The sequence below is a fragment of the Oncorhynchus clarkii genome, chromosome 17, assembly GCF_045791955.1.
Source record: "Oncorhynchus clarkii lewisi isolate Uvic-CL-2024 chromosome 17, UVic_Ocla_1.0, whole genome shotgun sequence".
Classification (NCBI taxonomy): domain Eukaryota; kingdom Metazoa; phylum Chordata; class Actinopteri; order Salmoniformes; family Salmonidae; genus Oncorhynchus; species Oncorhynchus clarkii.
The window spans coordinates 24,667,308-24,683,123 of NC_092163.1; the positions used below are offsets into that span (position 1 = coordinate 24,667,308).

The 15,816-nt window shown below is 43.5% G+C and overlaps 1 protein-coding gene across 1 annotated transcript in view; it reads left to right on the forward strand.

The window, feature by feature from the left end:
- Nucleotides 1-15,816, forward strand: part of LOC139370588 (tumor protein p53 binding protein, 2b) — a 44,687-nt gene that overhangs the window by 26,394 nt on the left and 2,477 nt on the right. Inside the window, exons 10-17 of the mRNA XM_071110173.1 lie at nucleotides 10-135; nucleotides 1,014-1,129; nucleotides 1,760-2,108; nucleotides 2,366-3,129; nucleotides 11,649-11,786; nucleotides 12,294-12,427; nucleotides 12,705-12,871; nucleotides 13,105-13,304. Coding sequence (XP_070966274.1) covers nucleotides 10-135; nucleotides 1,014-1,129; nucleotides 1,760-2,108; nucleotides 2,366-3,129; nucleotides 11,649-11,786; nucleotides 12,294-12,427; nucleotides 12,705-12,871; nucleotides 13,105-13,304 — 1,994 coding nt within the window. The remainder of the gene's footprint in view (nucleotides 1-9; nucleotides 136-1,013; nucleotides 1,130-1,759; nucleotides 2,109-2,365; nucleotides 3,130-11,648; nucleotides 11,787-12,293; nucleotides 12,428-12,704; nucleotides 12,872-13,104; nucleotides 13,305-15,816) is intronic.

The following is a 15,816-nucleotide window of genomic DNA, read 5'->3' on the forward strand; positions in this document are numbered from 1 at the left end:
CTCGGACAGGTTTCCAGTCATCCAAGATGTCCAAGCTGTCCGACTGGTCCAGCTCCAGTGCGGAGTCCAGCGGCAGTCACCATGGCATGTCCTCTACTCTGCCTCGCATGTCCAGCCTCTCCTCACAGGGCTCAGGTATCTTCCTTAGACTTGGCTAGGAACCAGGCGTCAGTTCCACTGCATGAATGAACAAATCCGAATAGAAAATAATTTTGAATTAAAGAAGGGAATTCTTGCAAAGGCCATATTATTTCGCAATTAATGTCAGGTCACCCCCTGAGGTGTAGCATAGTGTTTTATTAAACTGCTGCTGGGAATATATTCAAAATAAAGACTGGTTACAGTGATTGATGTGTATTTGATTCTTACCATCTTGATAATGTTCGGTTAACGTTCTTATGTGGATGTCATATGGTTTGCATAATGTTCTAATATGACATGGAAAGGGCCTCCCGGGTGGCGCAGTGGTTAAGGGCGCTGTACTGCAGCGCCAGCTGTGCCATCAGAGTCCCTGGGTTCGCGCCCAGGCTCTGTCGTAACCGGCCGCTACCGGGAGGTCCGTGGGGCGACGCACAATTGGCCTAGCGTCGCCCGGGTTAGGGAGGGCTTGGTCGGTAGGGGTGTCCTTGTCTCATCGCGCACCAGCGACTCCTGTGGCGGGCTGGGCGCAGTGTGCGCTAACCAAGGTGGCCAGATGCACGGTGTTTCCTCCGGCGCATTGGTGCGGCTGGCTTCCGGGTTGGATGTGCGCTGTGTTAAAGAAGCAGCGGCTTGGTTGGTTGTGTATCGGAGGACTTTCAACCTTCGTCTCTCCCGAGCCCGTACGGGAGTTGTAGCGATGAGACAAGATAGTAGCTACTACAACAATTGGATACTACGAAATTGGGGAGAAAAAAGGGGTAAAATAAAAAAAATAAAATAAAATAATATGACATGGATGTCATATGGTTTTGATAATGTAAATGTCATATGGTTCAGATAATGTTCTGATGTGATTTCCTCTGTGGTTGCAGGAGATGCCGAGACCCTCAAGGACCAAAAGGGGCGTCACATTTCTATGTTTGACGCCCCGCCTCCCGTCCCCTCAAGGAACAATCAGAGCAGCGAGGACCTCTTGAGGGATGCCCAGGTACTGCACTGATTTTCAGAAGCATTTTTAGGAACCTTTCATTTTTTTTTGTTATATAACTAGGCAAGTCAGTTAAGAACAAATTATTATTTACTATGATGGCCAAACCCCAGACAACGTTGGGTCAGTTGTGCGCCACCCTATTGGACTCCCAATCACGGCCGGATGTGATACAGCCTGGAACCAGGGACTGTAGTGACACCTCTTGCACTGAGATGCAGTGCCTTAGATCGCTGCGCCACTCGGGAGCCCATACAGTATCCACAGAGGCTCAAGGGTCATACAGTATACTTAAAAGATGCTCCCTTGCTATGTTTCTCCCTACCGGACTTCCTTTCTTGCTAGAAATTATCACAGACCCACAGAGAATGTAGTCAGAGAGATATAGATTATTCCACTCTCCATTGTTTAGCTTTTTCCAAAAATGCCTGATTAGTCAATGAAGCAGCTTCAATGTACCCTGTGGTTGCATTGTTTTTTAGTTGGAGATTTGATATGTAATACCAGATATGTGTGAACTGTCAGTTGCATTGGATAAAACCAGCTGTTAACTGACATTTGTTGCAGTGATATTACTATGCATTTCATTTTCATCATACTATGTATGTTACGGTCTTCTTGACTCAATAGGCTGGTGGTAAGGCTCTGGGCAAGGTGCCACCTCCTATCCCTACCAAGCCCCCGACCTTCGGCAAACCGCCCTACAGCACGGGCACCTTCCCAGGCAAGGCAAAACCGTCCGCCTCCCTCCATCTGTGTGCACCTCCTCCCATCCACAGCCACACCCTGCCTCTGCCCCCCAAGCAGGAGGCTCCTCCGGCGGCCACGGTGCGCCCCTTCACCCCCGATCCTCCAGAGTCCACAGTGGCCGTGCCTGTCCTCCAGAAGCCACAGACGGTGGCGGCCTCCTCCATCTACTCCATGTACACCCAACAGCCCAGGACAGGCGGGGGCACTCTGACACGCACGCAGCCCAGAGGTGAGAGAAGGAGCCATGGGCTACTGTAGTGTCTTGGCTAATCCTGTGACTCTGTTACTAAACTGAGTAATTTGTTAAAATAATTCTGCAATTTCTGTTTTGCAAAATACCTGCCTTAAATGTCCCTACTTACAGCCTTACTCTTTTTTTAAAATATGTAATGGGGATTGTGTTAGCGTGCTAGATTGTTTTATAGCTATGAAGCAGCTTGCTTGATCCCATTCACACACATTGATCATTCACTCTTTCTCTGATAGTGTATGGAAAGCCAGTTATCCCAGGCAGTGGGGGGCAGCAGTCGCTCCTTCAGGACTCCGTCTATTCGGGGTCCGGCGATTTCGAAGTGGACCAGGGGGGTCCCAGTCTGGCGCCACCGGCCCCTGAGAGCCAGGGGGGCCAGGAGACAGAGCGGGCCCCTCGTCCCCTCAGCCCCACCAAGCTCCTCCCCTTCATCTCGCACCCCCACCGGCACCCTAGTGACGCCGACCTGGAGGCCCTGCGCCGCCGGCTGCACCATGCCCCGCGGCCCCTCAAGAAGCGCAGCTCCATTACAGAGCCTGAGGGCCCCGCGGGGCCCAACATCCAGAAGCTGCTCTACCAGAAGACCACACTGGCAGCCATGGAGACTGTTGTGGCGTCTCCCTACGAGGGTGAAGGTGGAGGAACATGGAAGGAGGGCGCCAGTGCCGTTGGATCCCGAGACCGCACGGTTATGTCCCAAGTTTTTGCCACCGCAGCGTCCCTCGCCGAGACAGAGAAAGACGCACAAGTGCCTCCACCTCAACCGCCCCGCTCGCCCATCCCAGAGCCCTCTTCCTCCTCCAGCCACACACTGCCCCAGTCGCTGGAGGAGGAAGAGCCAGAGCCCTGCCCCCCACCCCCCCATCAGACAGAAGCCTACCTGGAGGAGTACCCACCCTACCCGCCCCCTCCATACCCCAGCGCGGGGGAGCAGGACCTGGGGGAGGACACCCTCAGCATGCAGGCTCCGGAGGTCACGGGACAAGTCACTCTGCCACCGGTACGTAGCCACACCCACATCCTGTGTCCAAATGCCCCATACTAGCATACTACATAGTATGAATTCATATTTTAGCCAAACATACTAAAAGGTGTGTTGGTGTAGATATTTGGGGTACATGGATGGTGAGATATTTGGTATTGGGGAAACCATTTCATTTGATGTATTGTTTGTGTGACATATATAACAAACAGTTGAAGTCGGAGGTTTACATACACTTCGATTAGTCATTTAAATTTGTTTTTCAACCACTCCACAAATTTCTTGTTAACAAACTATCGTTTTGGCAAGTCGGTTAGGACATCTACTTTGTGCATAACACAAGTCATTTTTCCAACAATTGTTTACAGATTATTTCCCTTATAATTCACTGTATCACAATTCCAGTGGGTCAGAAGTTTACATACACTAGGTTGACTGTGCCTTTAAACAGCTTGGAAAATTCCAGAAAATTATGTCATGGCTTTAGAAGCTTCTGATAGGCTAATTGACATAATTTGAGTCAATTGGAGGTGTACCTGTGGATGTATTTCAACGCCTACCTTCAAACTCGGTGCCTCTTCGCCTGACAAAATTGTAGACCTCCACAAGTCTGGTCCATCCTTGGGAGCAATTTCCAAACGCCTGAAGGCACCACGTTCATCTGTACAAACAATAGTATGCAAGTATAAACACCTTTGGACCGCTCAGCCGTCATAACGCTCAGGAAGGAGACGCGTTCTGTCTCCTAGAGATGAATGTACTTTGGTGCAAAAAGTGCAAATCCTATGCCAGAACAACAGCAAAGTACTTGGTGAAAATGCCGGAGGAAACGGGTACAAAAGTATCTATATCCACAGTAAAACAAGTCCTATATCGACACAACCTGAATGGCTGCTCAGCAAGGAAGAAGCCACTGCTCCAAAACCGCATAACTGCCAGACTACGGTTTGCAACTGCACATGGGGACAAAGATTTTGAGAAATGTCCTCTGGTCTGATGAAAAAAAAATAGAACTGTTTGGCCATAATGGCCATTGTTATGTTTGGAGGAAAAAGGGGGAGGCTTGCAAGCCAAAGAACACCATCCCAACCGTGAAGCACGGGGGTGGCAGCATCATGTTGTGGGGGTGCTTTGCTGCAGGAGGGACTGGTGCACTTCACAAAATAGATGGCATCATGAGGGAGGAAAATGATGTGGATATATTGAAGCAACATCTCAAGACATCAGTAGCGAAGTTAAAGCTTCGCAAATGGGTCTTCCAAATGTACAATGACCCCAAGCATACTTCCAAAGTTGTGGCAAAATGGCTTAAGGATAACAAGGTCACGGTATTGGAGTGGTCATCACAAAGCCCTGACCTCAATCCTATAGAGAATTTGTGGGCAGAACTGAAAAGGCGTGTGCGAGCAAGGAGGCCTACAAACCTGACTCAGTTACACCAGCCAAAATTCACCCAACTTATTGTGGGAAGCTTGTGGAAGGCTACTCGAGACGTTTGACCCATACTAAATAATCTGTTAAACAATTTAAAGGCACTGCTACCAAATGTTAAATTGACTGTATGTAAACTTCTGACCCACTGGGAATGTGATGAAAGAAATAAAAGCTGAAATAAGTCATTCTCTCTGCTATTATTCTGACATTTTACATTCTTAAAATAAAGTGGTGATCCTAACTGACCTAAAACGGGTAATTTTTTACAAGGATTACATGTCAAGAATTGTGAAATACTGAGTTTTTAAATGTATTTGCCTAAGGTGTATGTAAACTTCCGACTTCAACTGTATACGCCCACCTGACGATCTGTCTTTTTCAGCCATCTGTGTTTGAAGGGTGTAAGATCCACTTGTCACTAGGGCTGTTGCGGTGACCATATTACCTCCACACCGGCAGTCATGAGTCATGACGGCAGTAAAATTCCATGTGACCGCTGAGTCACAGTAATCTCCTCTTATGCACTCTGGACATGCGTTGGTAGTACCCAACTCCCTAATGACCATCAAGTCCTAACGGCCTGGTACTCAGCGCTATGTTGTTCCTCTAACCACTCTGACATCAATGCAAATACAATGGAAAATCACCTCAAACACTTATCATCAAAACAGTATCATGATTTTTAAAGTTCACCTCACTGTGATGATCAATTTGAAGGAGTTAAACAACCGGTCAAATTGACTGGAAAACATGGTCATTCTGGATATTGTTTCAAAGCCTAACACAATAAAATCGACAGCTCTTTCTGAGGTGATTAATTCAAATCCCCCGTACGCATATTAGAGCTTATGTACAGTTGAAGTCGGAAGTGAATACAGTGAATTAATAAGTGAAATAATCTGTCTGTAAACAATTGTTGAAAAAATTACTTGTCATGCACAAAGTAGATGTCCTAACCGACTTGCCAAAACTATAGTTTGTTAACAAGATATTTGTGGAGTGGTTGAAAAACGAGTTTTAATGACTCAATCTAAATGACTAAACTTCCGACTTCGACTGTGTACGCATAACCTTTATATGAACCCAAGCCCCCCCCCCATCCCCCAAAATAAAATTAATTTAAATAATGGTTGTGTCATTCTGTAATACATAGCCTACCGCATATTACACACGGCATAAAACTATTTGTATTTATTTAAGATGTCTTTGGTAAATAATTGGTCTAGCTAGCCTATACTACAAAATGAAACATATTCAAGTAATCCCCTTTGAGTGTGGACTGTATTATTATCCATACTGGATGGACTGGTTACCTTTTATTCTATACTCCAAACGTTCTATCCATGAGTCTGGGAGGGAACATATAGGCCTAGGCGATGCTATTGGTTCATAAATTGAGCTGTGCAGCTTACGGAGTTAACCTATTCTTATAGACAATTTGTGTTTGATTTTGAATAGCCTAGTAATAGTGCATTTTTTTAATAGGTCATAATTAAAAGGCTGACACATTAACTTTAACTACAGAATATCTCACCACTGTGCGTTTCCATCTCCCCTCATTCCTTTCTCGAGCGTGCAGAGGGCTGTCAACAATGAGGGGCTGTCAACAGAAATGTGTTTAGTGTGAAAACATGTTACGATCTATGTTCCTGAACATATTTCAATTGGTTTCCCAAATGAAGGAACAGGGTTGGAGAGCTCATGGCATACGGAGTTTGGGCGGAATATTACCTGTTGCGTAGCGAGAGGCTGCATGTGTAGCCGGTGCTATACTACACCGCTGTAACTCTGCGTTGTGTGTGGTTGATAGAGACCATAAACGTGGACTTTGGAGATCAGGTAGTTTTAATCAAGCAGAATTGACTCTCTGCATCTTGCATCTGCATCCAAAAGGAAATAAAACATTTGTAGAGCACATCTGTTCTGAGAATCGTCGCCTCTTTCTCTCTCAGTGCATCAAAATGATTTTTAAATACAAAAATTAATACACTCTCTCCTTATTATACATAACATATTTTACATTGATAAAACCACATACCTGCATCCAAAAGGAAATAAAACATTTGTAGAGCACATCTGTTCTGAGAATCGTCGCCTCTTTCTACAACAGATGCACAATAGGAGGGACTGGGATCATTCGAGGAGCTAGCCATCGTTCACACATACAATAGCCTGCTAATACCTTAGCTAGCTATTAACCACATGTTGAATTCAGAATATTGATATCGTCCTAAAAAGTACAATTACAAGTGCATCTTAACAATACCATCCATTTATGAGTAACCTCTAAATATACATCATTATTCATGAACAAAACATTGTGTGTATGACTTTGTACTTAAAAGAATCAAACTTTTCTGAAGACAGAAAAAGCGTGCCTACCTCTCTCAGTGCATCAAAATGATTTGAGCACGAGCACGCCGGGCAAAACGTAAGTACACACTCCCCTTCTCCCAGGATGCAGGCATGCATAACAAATCAACACAACATATTGATATATGAACCTGGTGAAATTCACATAGTACTTCAACAACTGTTACACATGCTCCTCAAATAGTGGTTGATGCGTGGACTGAAATAAGTGTTGTTATAAACCCAGACTTTTCTATATGCAGTCCTGTGTGAAAGCAGAGTTTTGATGGTTGCCACTAAAAATAGGAGGTTCCCAGCTGCTACTATGTTTATTTTCAGCTGCTCATATTAAGCACATGCTCCACCATAAATCCAGAGTAGCCTGCCCGCCATAGCAGGAAAGCGGCCTACATTCACTATTCGAGTGCAAATGTTTTTTCCCCTGTACCTGGCCATTTGGGGCCATTCTAAATCTAAACTCATTTTACATACAGTACCAGTCAAAAGTTTGGACACCTACTCACCTATTCATTCCAGGTTTTCTCTTTATTTTTTACTATTTTCTACATTGTAGAATAATAGTGAAGACATCAAAACTATAAAATCATTCAGTAACAAAAAAAGTGAAAGTTCATGAAGGTAGAATAATAGTGAAGACATGAAGGTCAGTCAATGAGGAAAATGTCAATTTGTTTAAGTTATTGAAATTTAAAGTAATGATTTCTCTTTGCTTATTTGAGCTGTTCTTGCATAAATATGGACTTGGTAAGTGTATGTATATACAGTGGGGCAAAAAACGTATTTAGTCAGCCACCAATTGTGCAAGTTCTCCCACTTAAAAAGATGAGAGGCCTGTAATTTCCATCATAGGTACACTTCAACTATGACAGATAAAATTAGAAATAAAAATCCAGAAAATCACATTGTAGGATTTTTAATGAATTTATTTGCAAATTATGGTGGAAAATAAGTATTTGGTCACCTACAAACAAGCAAGATTTCTGGCTCTCACAGACCTGTAACTTCTTTAAGGGGCTCCTCTGTCCTCCACTCGTTACCTGTATTAATGGCACCTGTTTGAACTTGTTATCAGTATAAAAGACACCTGTCCACAACCTCAGTCACACTCCAAACTCCACTATGGCCAAGACCAAAGAGCTGTCAAAGGACACCAGAAACAAAATTGTAGACCTGCACCAGGCTGGGAAGACTGAATCTGCAAGCAGCTTGGTTTGAAGAAATCAACTGTGGGAGCAATTATTAGGAAATGGAAGACATACAAGACCACTGATAATCTCCCTCGATCTGGAGTTCCACGCAAGATCTCACCCCGCGGGGTCAAAATGATCACAAGAACGGTGAGCAAAAATCCCAGAACCACACGGGGGACCTAGTGAATGACCTGCAGAGAGCTGGGACCAAAGTAACAAAGCCTACCATCAGTAACACACTACGCCGCCAGGGACTCAAATCCTGCAGTGCCAGACGTGTCCCGCTGCTTAAGCCAGTACATGTCCAGGCCCATCTGAAGTTTTCTAGAGAGCATTTGGATGATCCAGGAGAAGATTGGGAGAATGTCATATGGTCACCAAAATAGAACTTTCTGGTAAAAACTCAACTCGTCGTGTTTGGAGGACAAAGAATGCTGAGTTGCATCCAAAGAACACCATACCTACTGTGAAACATGGGGGTGGAAACATCATGCTTTGGGGCTGTTTTTCTGCAAAGGGACCAGGACGACTGATCCGTGTAAAGGGAAAAATGAATGGGGCCATGTATTGAGAGATTTTGAGTGAAAACCTCCTTCCATCAGCAAGGGCATTGAAGATGAAACGTTGCTGGGTCTTTCAGCATGACAATGATCCCAAACACACCGCCCGGGCAACGAAGGAGTGGCTTCGTAAGAAGCATTTCAAGGTCCTGGAGTGGCCTAGCCAGTCTCCAGATCTCAACCCCATAGACCATCTTTGGAGGGAGTTGAAAGTCCGTGTTGCCCAGCAACAGCCCCAAAACATCACTGCTCTAGAGGAGATCTGCATGGAGGAATGGGCCAAAATACCAGAAACAGTGTGTGAAGACTTACAGAAAACGTTTGACCTCTGGCAATGACAACAAAGGGTATATAACAAAGTATTGAGAAACTTTTATTGACCAAATATTTATTTTCCACCATAATTTGCAAATAAATTCATTAAAAATCCTACAATGTGATTTTCTGGATTTTTCTTATTTTGTCTGTCATAGTTGAAGTGTACCTATGATGAAAATTACAGGCCTCTCATATTTTTAAGTGGGAGAACTTGCACAATATATATGTAAATTCAATTTAGATGCACTCCTTCTCTCCAACCGTTACATCTGTTATGGTTCGACAGGAAGACAAAGTGATGGGGTAATAAACCGCTCCTCCTCACTTAAGGTGACCTGACTTCAACCCCCTTGATGCCTAATCCAAAGCTCTCCACCCGTATCACCTATAGCACTCCCGTGACTGCTTCCCCTCTACCCAGCACATTCCAAAGCCATCTGCCTCTGACAGATAACCATTAACTTCTGATGTAAAAACCAGTCTATATCACTCCTCAGATACTATAGTATTACTCCTGATGTATCATGTCTCTATAACAATGTTCCATGTTTAACCCAGAATCTAACAGCTCATACGCATTAAAAAGGAAAGAGATACCACAAATTAACTTTTAATAAGGCACACCTGTTAATTGAAATGCATTCCAGGTGACTACCTCATGAAGCTGGTTGAGTGCAAAGCTGTCATCAAGGCAAAGGGTGACTACTTTGAAGAATCTCAAACTTTTTTGGTTACTATGTGATTCCATGTATGTTATTTCATAGTTTTGATTTCTTCAATATTATTCTACAATGTAGAAAATAGTAAAAATTAAGAAACTCTGGAATGAGTAGGTGTGTCAACTTTTTTTGACTGGTACTGTATTAGTAAAGACGAGATTAAATTGAGAATAGTCTGGTGGGTGAAAATATGATCACTTGATGAGAGAACAGCATGTGCAGTCTGAGGCAAAGAACAGAGTGCAAGCTTTATTTGCAACTTTTTCAAGTCATCAATAGCCTATCATGCAGCCCATCTATGTTCTGGTTGCTAAGACATTCTAAGGTTTGTATCATTCACAACTAAAGTTACCAAATAACTCTAAATGTAGTGCATAGGACCTGTTTCAAATTCCCTTCTACGCTCAACATAGCCACTTCATATGCGCGGAAAAGGAAAAATATAATTTCTATTTTATTTTAAGTTTCAGCCTTATTCTAAAATAGATTTTTTTTCAATCTACACGCAGTACCACATAATGACAATGCAAAAACGTTTTTTTAGACATTCTTGCTAATTTATTTAAAAAAATATATATATATTCCACAGAATGTGGAAAAAGTCAAGGGGTCTGAATACTTTCCGACGGCACTGTAAATTATATTCTTCTTACTATAAAATCATGTAATACTGTGTAAAATAATAGCACGGAAATTATAAGCATATCTTGTTTTCTAAATGACAGCCTATGGCGCATAGCCAGATAACATGCATAGACCAACTCATTCTGTTCTTCTGAAATACATTTTCTTCATAAGCCGCATCAATGGCTTGTATGCTTGGAGGCCTGGAGATGCTAAACTTGTTTGTTAACTATCAATTACCGTGAAACTTGCAGACATTTGCATGACTAACTCTCACAACATTTCGTGACCGCCACAGCCCTACTTGTCACTTAAATCCTGTTGGATTGATTGTTTTCATTTTACTCCTGCAACTCTTTCATACTCTTGCTTGTGCCTGTAGTTTTTTTTCTTGTTAACATTACGACCGTGGAAATGTTTGTAATGACCAGTCAAACATACCCCGGTAATGGCTGAAATGGGCTCAGTGGAATACATTGTCTTTCTGTTGACTCTATAAGAACACTAAAGCTTCGTCTGGGATTTACACACCGTCTCAACACTTACATCACAATAAAGAGTAAATAAATATTACTTTATTTTGATGGGTGTTCATTTTTTGTGGAATTGAAAAGAAATGATTTAATGCAGTTGGGATTTAAAAAATAAAGTTAAAATTATAACAAATAAGATGCACTGAAACGAAAGCAACTTCCGAAAATGAATATTTTGGATTATAGTGATATTGTCTGATCTCGCGAGCAATGTAAAGTATGTTTAGATGGGTGCATTCTAAAGCCAAGCGTGTTGATTTTTTTTATACGAGGGTATCCTGCTATTGACAGACTTGTTGAACTATGCAAGAGTACGTGACCACGGTAATTAATGAAGCAGTCTAGACAGTGCAGGTAGGCTAGACTGAGCAAGTGTTTGGTGGTTTTAGCCCTGTTCCACCCCTTTATGTTAATGTTACATATATGCAAGTACACCCAGTGTATTTATGCAAATGATGCACATATCATTAAATGTTTTAACACATCCAAAAATAAATACCTGATACAATAACAATGCATATTGGACAAATTGAATAACTGAACTGCATTCATTATTTGTCCGAGCCAGTAAAATGTTTTATGTGCTTTAATTCAGTCAATATCTGATGGATAATACAAATTCAACAAAGTTTAGAGGATCTTCATCCATTGTCCAAGTGTTACATTTATTATAATTCATTTTAAAACCTTTTAGCAATTTCGATGACCATAGCTAACAGATGTCACTGCATCATATTGTGAAACACCTACAGCCCTCACTCCGCTCCTCCTACTCTCCTCCTGCAGGGCAAGAGGACCAACCTGCGGAAGGTCGACTCGGAGCGCATCGACCACGGCATGCGGGTGAAGTTCAACCCCCTGGCCCTGCTGCTGGACTCATCACTGGAGGGCGAGTATGATCTGGTGCAGAGAGTCATCTATGACGTGAGTAGTCCCACTCCTTTTAATTGAAGAGAGAGTGTTGAGAAGATAAGTAGGGTGGGGAGTCAAAGGGTTGTTGGCTGGATTCGAACTCAGTGATGTGAGTTTTACATCATTAGCCCTCCTAATTTCAATGTCAATAGCTCAGACGACTCTTCTAAGCGAAGGCTTTGCAATGCCGCTGCAAGTAATACTTAAGTAGTACTCTTAAGCAACTACAAACGCTGGTCTACGTCCATCAAAACGCTTAGCTTAGAAGTTGCCCTTAAGCACAGTTATAGGACCTGCTAAAACCTACCCAAATCCTAACCTCAACCATATTGCACTTAGGCACAGATCTAAGATCAGGTAAACCCTCCCCAAATCCTAACCTCAACCATGTTGCACTTAGGCAAATATTTAAGATCAGCTAATCCCTCCCCAAATCCTAACATCAACTGTAAGGGTTAAAGACGGATAACTGACCTTGTCTAGGAAATGTCTTGAACATATTAACTTTGTGCCCTGTAGGTGGATGACCCCAGCCTGCCCAATGACGAGGGCATCACAGCCCTGCACAACGCCGTCTGCGCCGGCCACACCGAGATCGTCAAGTTCCTGGTGCAGTTTGGCGTGAACGCCAACGCCGCCGACAGCGATGGCTGGTGAGTCATTGTCACTTTACAGTGGCCATTGCCTCTTTACAGTAACTTTACAGTGGTTGTTGTCACTTTACAGTAGCTTTATCAAAGCTGTTGTCACCCCCGGTTATTCTCTTTTTATTTCTCCCCTCCTTCACTCCCCCACTCTCCCTCACCCATCATCTTGCTCTCATATCCTCCAACTCTCCCACCTTGTTCCCTCTTATCTCTTTCTCCCTCTGCCCTCCTCTCTACCTCCCTCCCTCTGTCCCCACCTCTCCTCTCCGTGTCTCTCTCCCAGGACTCCGCTGCACTGCGCAGCCTCCTGTAACAACGTGCAGGTGTGTAAGTTCCTGGTGGAGTCCGGGGCTGCTGTGTTCGCCACCACCTACAGTGACATGCAGACAGCGGCAGACAAGTGCGAGGAGATGGAGGAGGGCTACGCACAGTGCTCCCAGTTCCTCTACGGTGAGACCGCTGGTGTACTCTGACTGGAGGCAAAGCATAAACATTATTTGCTCAAAACACTGTGCGCCTATTATTCTTTTTCCGTTTTGCACTCGACCCTTCTGCTTGTTTACAAAATGTAGCTACCCTCACCTACTCTAACTGACGTTCGTCCTTCCGTAACATGTTTTAGCGGATATTGAATTTGAACAGCTTGTTCCTGACAAGGTGGGTGGGATTTTGTGTTGATGCAGGTGTACAGGAGAAGATAGGCATCATGAACCGTGGGGTGGTGTACGCCCTGTGGGACTACGAGGCCGAGCACGACGACGAGCTGGCCTTCCAGGAAGGCGACTGCATGACTGTGCTGCGGCGCGAGGACAAGGACGAGATAGAGTGGTGGTGGGCCCGCTGCGGAGACCGAGAGGGCTACATTCCAAGGAACCTGCTAGGGGTGAGCAGGAGAGAGGGGGGACACTAGCCTGGCCACACATGTGCTCCACCCCTAGTTCCTAAGTCCTAGGCACTCCTGTAGATCTGAAATGATGGGATCGGTGTAAGAAATATGGCAAAAATCATAGGCAGGGTGAAGAGCAGTCAATTTTGGAATTCAGCAGTAGTGTCTGTCTGGAGGCTGCAGCTCCATATTGTATTCAGAGCAGTGGTTTAGTATAGGAAAAGTGGACATACACATATCCATTGGTTTTGACCAGGGGCCATTTCCACAAAGCGTCTAAAAGGAGGAATGCTGATCTAGGATCTGTCCATATACCGTAAAACTTCATCCAAATGCAGGGCCTCCAACAAACGCCTGTCTCTTCTAATGGCCGGGCATCGCAAAATAAATGCCAGTCTCTATTAAATGTAGGGTCAAAACAGGGTAATTTACCAGTAGGTTATGCACGCACGCATTCTCTCGCACTGCTCCACTGGGATTTCACAGCATCTCTACCAAAGAGTTCAGAATTGTTTTTCAAACCTCTCTCTCTACCTTGTGCTGGATGATTGATCCCAACCTGCCAAAGTGCAATAATTCTGTCTGTTAGCCAGCGAAAAAAACTGACCACCGTGTTGTTTTTAGTTGAACCTTTATTTAACTAGGCAAGTCAGTTAAGAACAAATTCTTATTTAGAATGACGACCTAGATAGAGGTTGGATATTCAACAGACATTCGGCTCTATGGGGCTAGTTAGAGAGATACAGTACCAGTCAAATGTTTGGACACACCTACTCATTCAGGGGTTTTTCTTTATTTTTACTATTTCCTACATTGTAGAATAATAGTGAAGACATCAAAACTATGAAATAACACATGAAATCATGTAGTAACCCAAAAAGTGTATTGTAAATTAGAGATTCTTCAAAGTAGCCACCATTTGAATTGATGACAGCTTTGCACAGTCTTGGCATTCTCTCAACCAGCTTCACCTGGAATGTTTTTCCAGAGGTCTTGAAGGAGTTCCCTGCCCTCCATAACGCTCCTTCTTGGTCAAATAGCCCTTACACAGCTTGGAGGTGCGTTGGGTCATTGTCCTGTTGTAAAACATATAGTTCCACTAAGCGTAAACCAGATGGGATGGAGTATCGCTGCAGAATGCTGTGGTAGCCATGCTGGTAAAGTGTGCCTTGAATTCTAAATAAATCAGACAGTGTCACCATCACACCTCCTCCCTCATGCATCTCGGTGGGAACCACACATGTGGAGACTACCCGTTCACCTACTCTGCGTCTCACAGACACGGCGGTTGGAACCAAAAATCTCACATTTGGACTCATCAAAACAAAGGACAGTTTTCCACCGGTCTAATGTCCTTTGCTTGTGTTTCTTGGCCCAAGCAAGTCTCTTATTATTGCTGTCCTTTTAGTAATGGTTTATTTGCAGCAATTTGACCATGAAGGCCTGATTCACACAGTCTCCTCTGAACAGTTGATGTTGAGATGTGTCTGTTACTTGAACTATGAAGCATTTATTTGGGCTGCAATTTCGGAGGCGGGTAACTCTGTACTTATCCTCTGCAGCAGAGGTAACTCTGGGTCTTCCTTTCCTGTGGCGGTCCTCATGAGTCAGTTTCATCATAGTGCTTGATGGGTTTTGCGACTGCACTTGAAGAAACTTTCAAAATTCTTGAAATTTAAAGAAATGATGGACTGTCTTTTCTGTTTGCTTATTTGAGCTGTTCTTGCCATAATATGGCCTTGTCTTTTACCAAATATGGCTATCTTCTGTATACCACCACACCCTTGTCACAACACAGCTGATTGGCTCAAATGCATTAAGAAGAAAATAAATTCCTCAAATTCACTTTTAACAAGGCACACCTGTTAATTGAAATGCATTCCAGGTGACTAACTCATGAAGCTGGTTGAGAGAATGCCAAGAGTGTGCAATGCTGTCATCAAGGCAAAGGGTGGCTACTTTTTTGGTTACTACATGATTCCATATGTGTTATTTCATAGTTTTGGTGTCTTCACTATTATTCTACAATGTAGAAAATAGTAAAAATAAAGAAAAACCCTGGAATGAGTAGGTGTGTAAACTTTTGACTGGTACTGTATATCCAACTTCCAACCTCAAACTAACTGTACCACAATCCACTTTGCTGCTTTTGTAGCCTAACATTTGCCATGTGTTCTAAATGTACGTGTTTTAATTAGCAAACAGGACTGTCGGTGAACCTATTAATGACAGTAGCTTTTTTTATCAACTTGTAGAGCTGGAAACCTGATAATAACAGTGAGCTCTGCGTTTTTAAGCAAATAAACACCTGGGCGCTTAAAGTTATCCATTATGGCAAATACCAAAAGTCCTACTCTGAGATGTTGTGAATACTGGCCCCGGTGCTGGAGGTCAAATAATATGTTCAGTGAAAAGCAGGGGTGCAACTTTCACTGAGCGGTCCAGTAGGCTATTTGGAGTGTTTATCCAATTGTGAAAAAATATTTATAATAATAATTATGTCACCCCC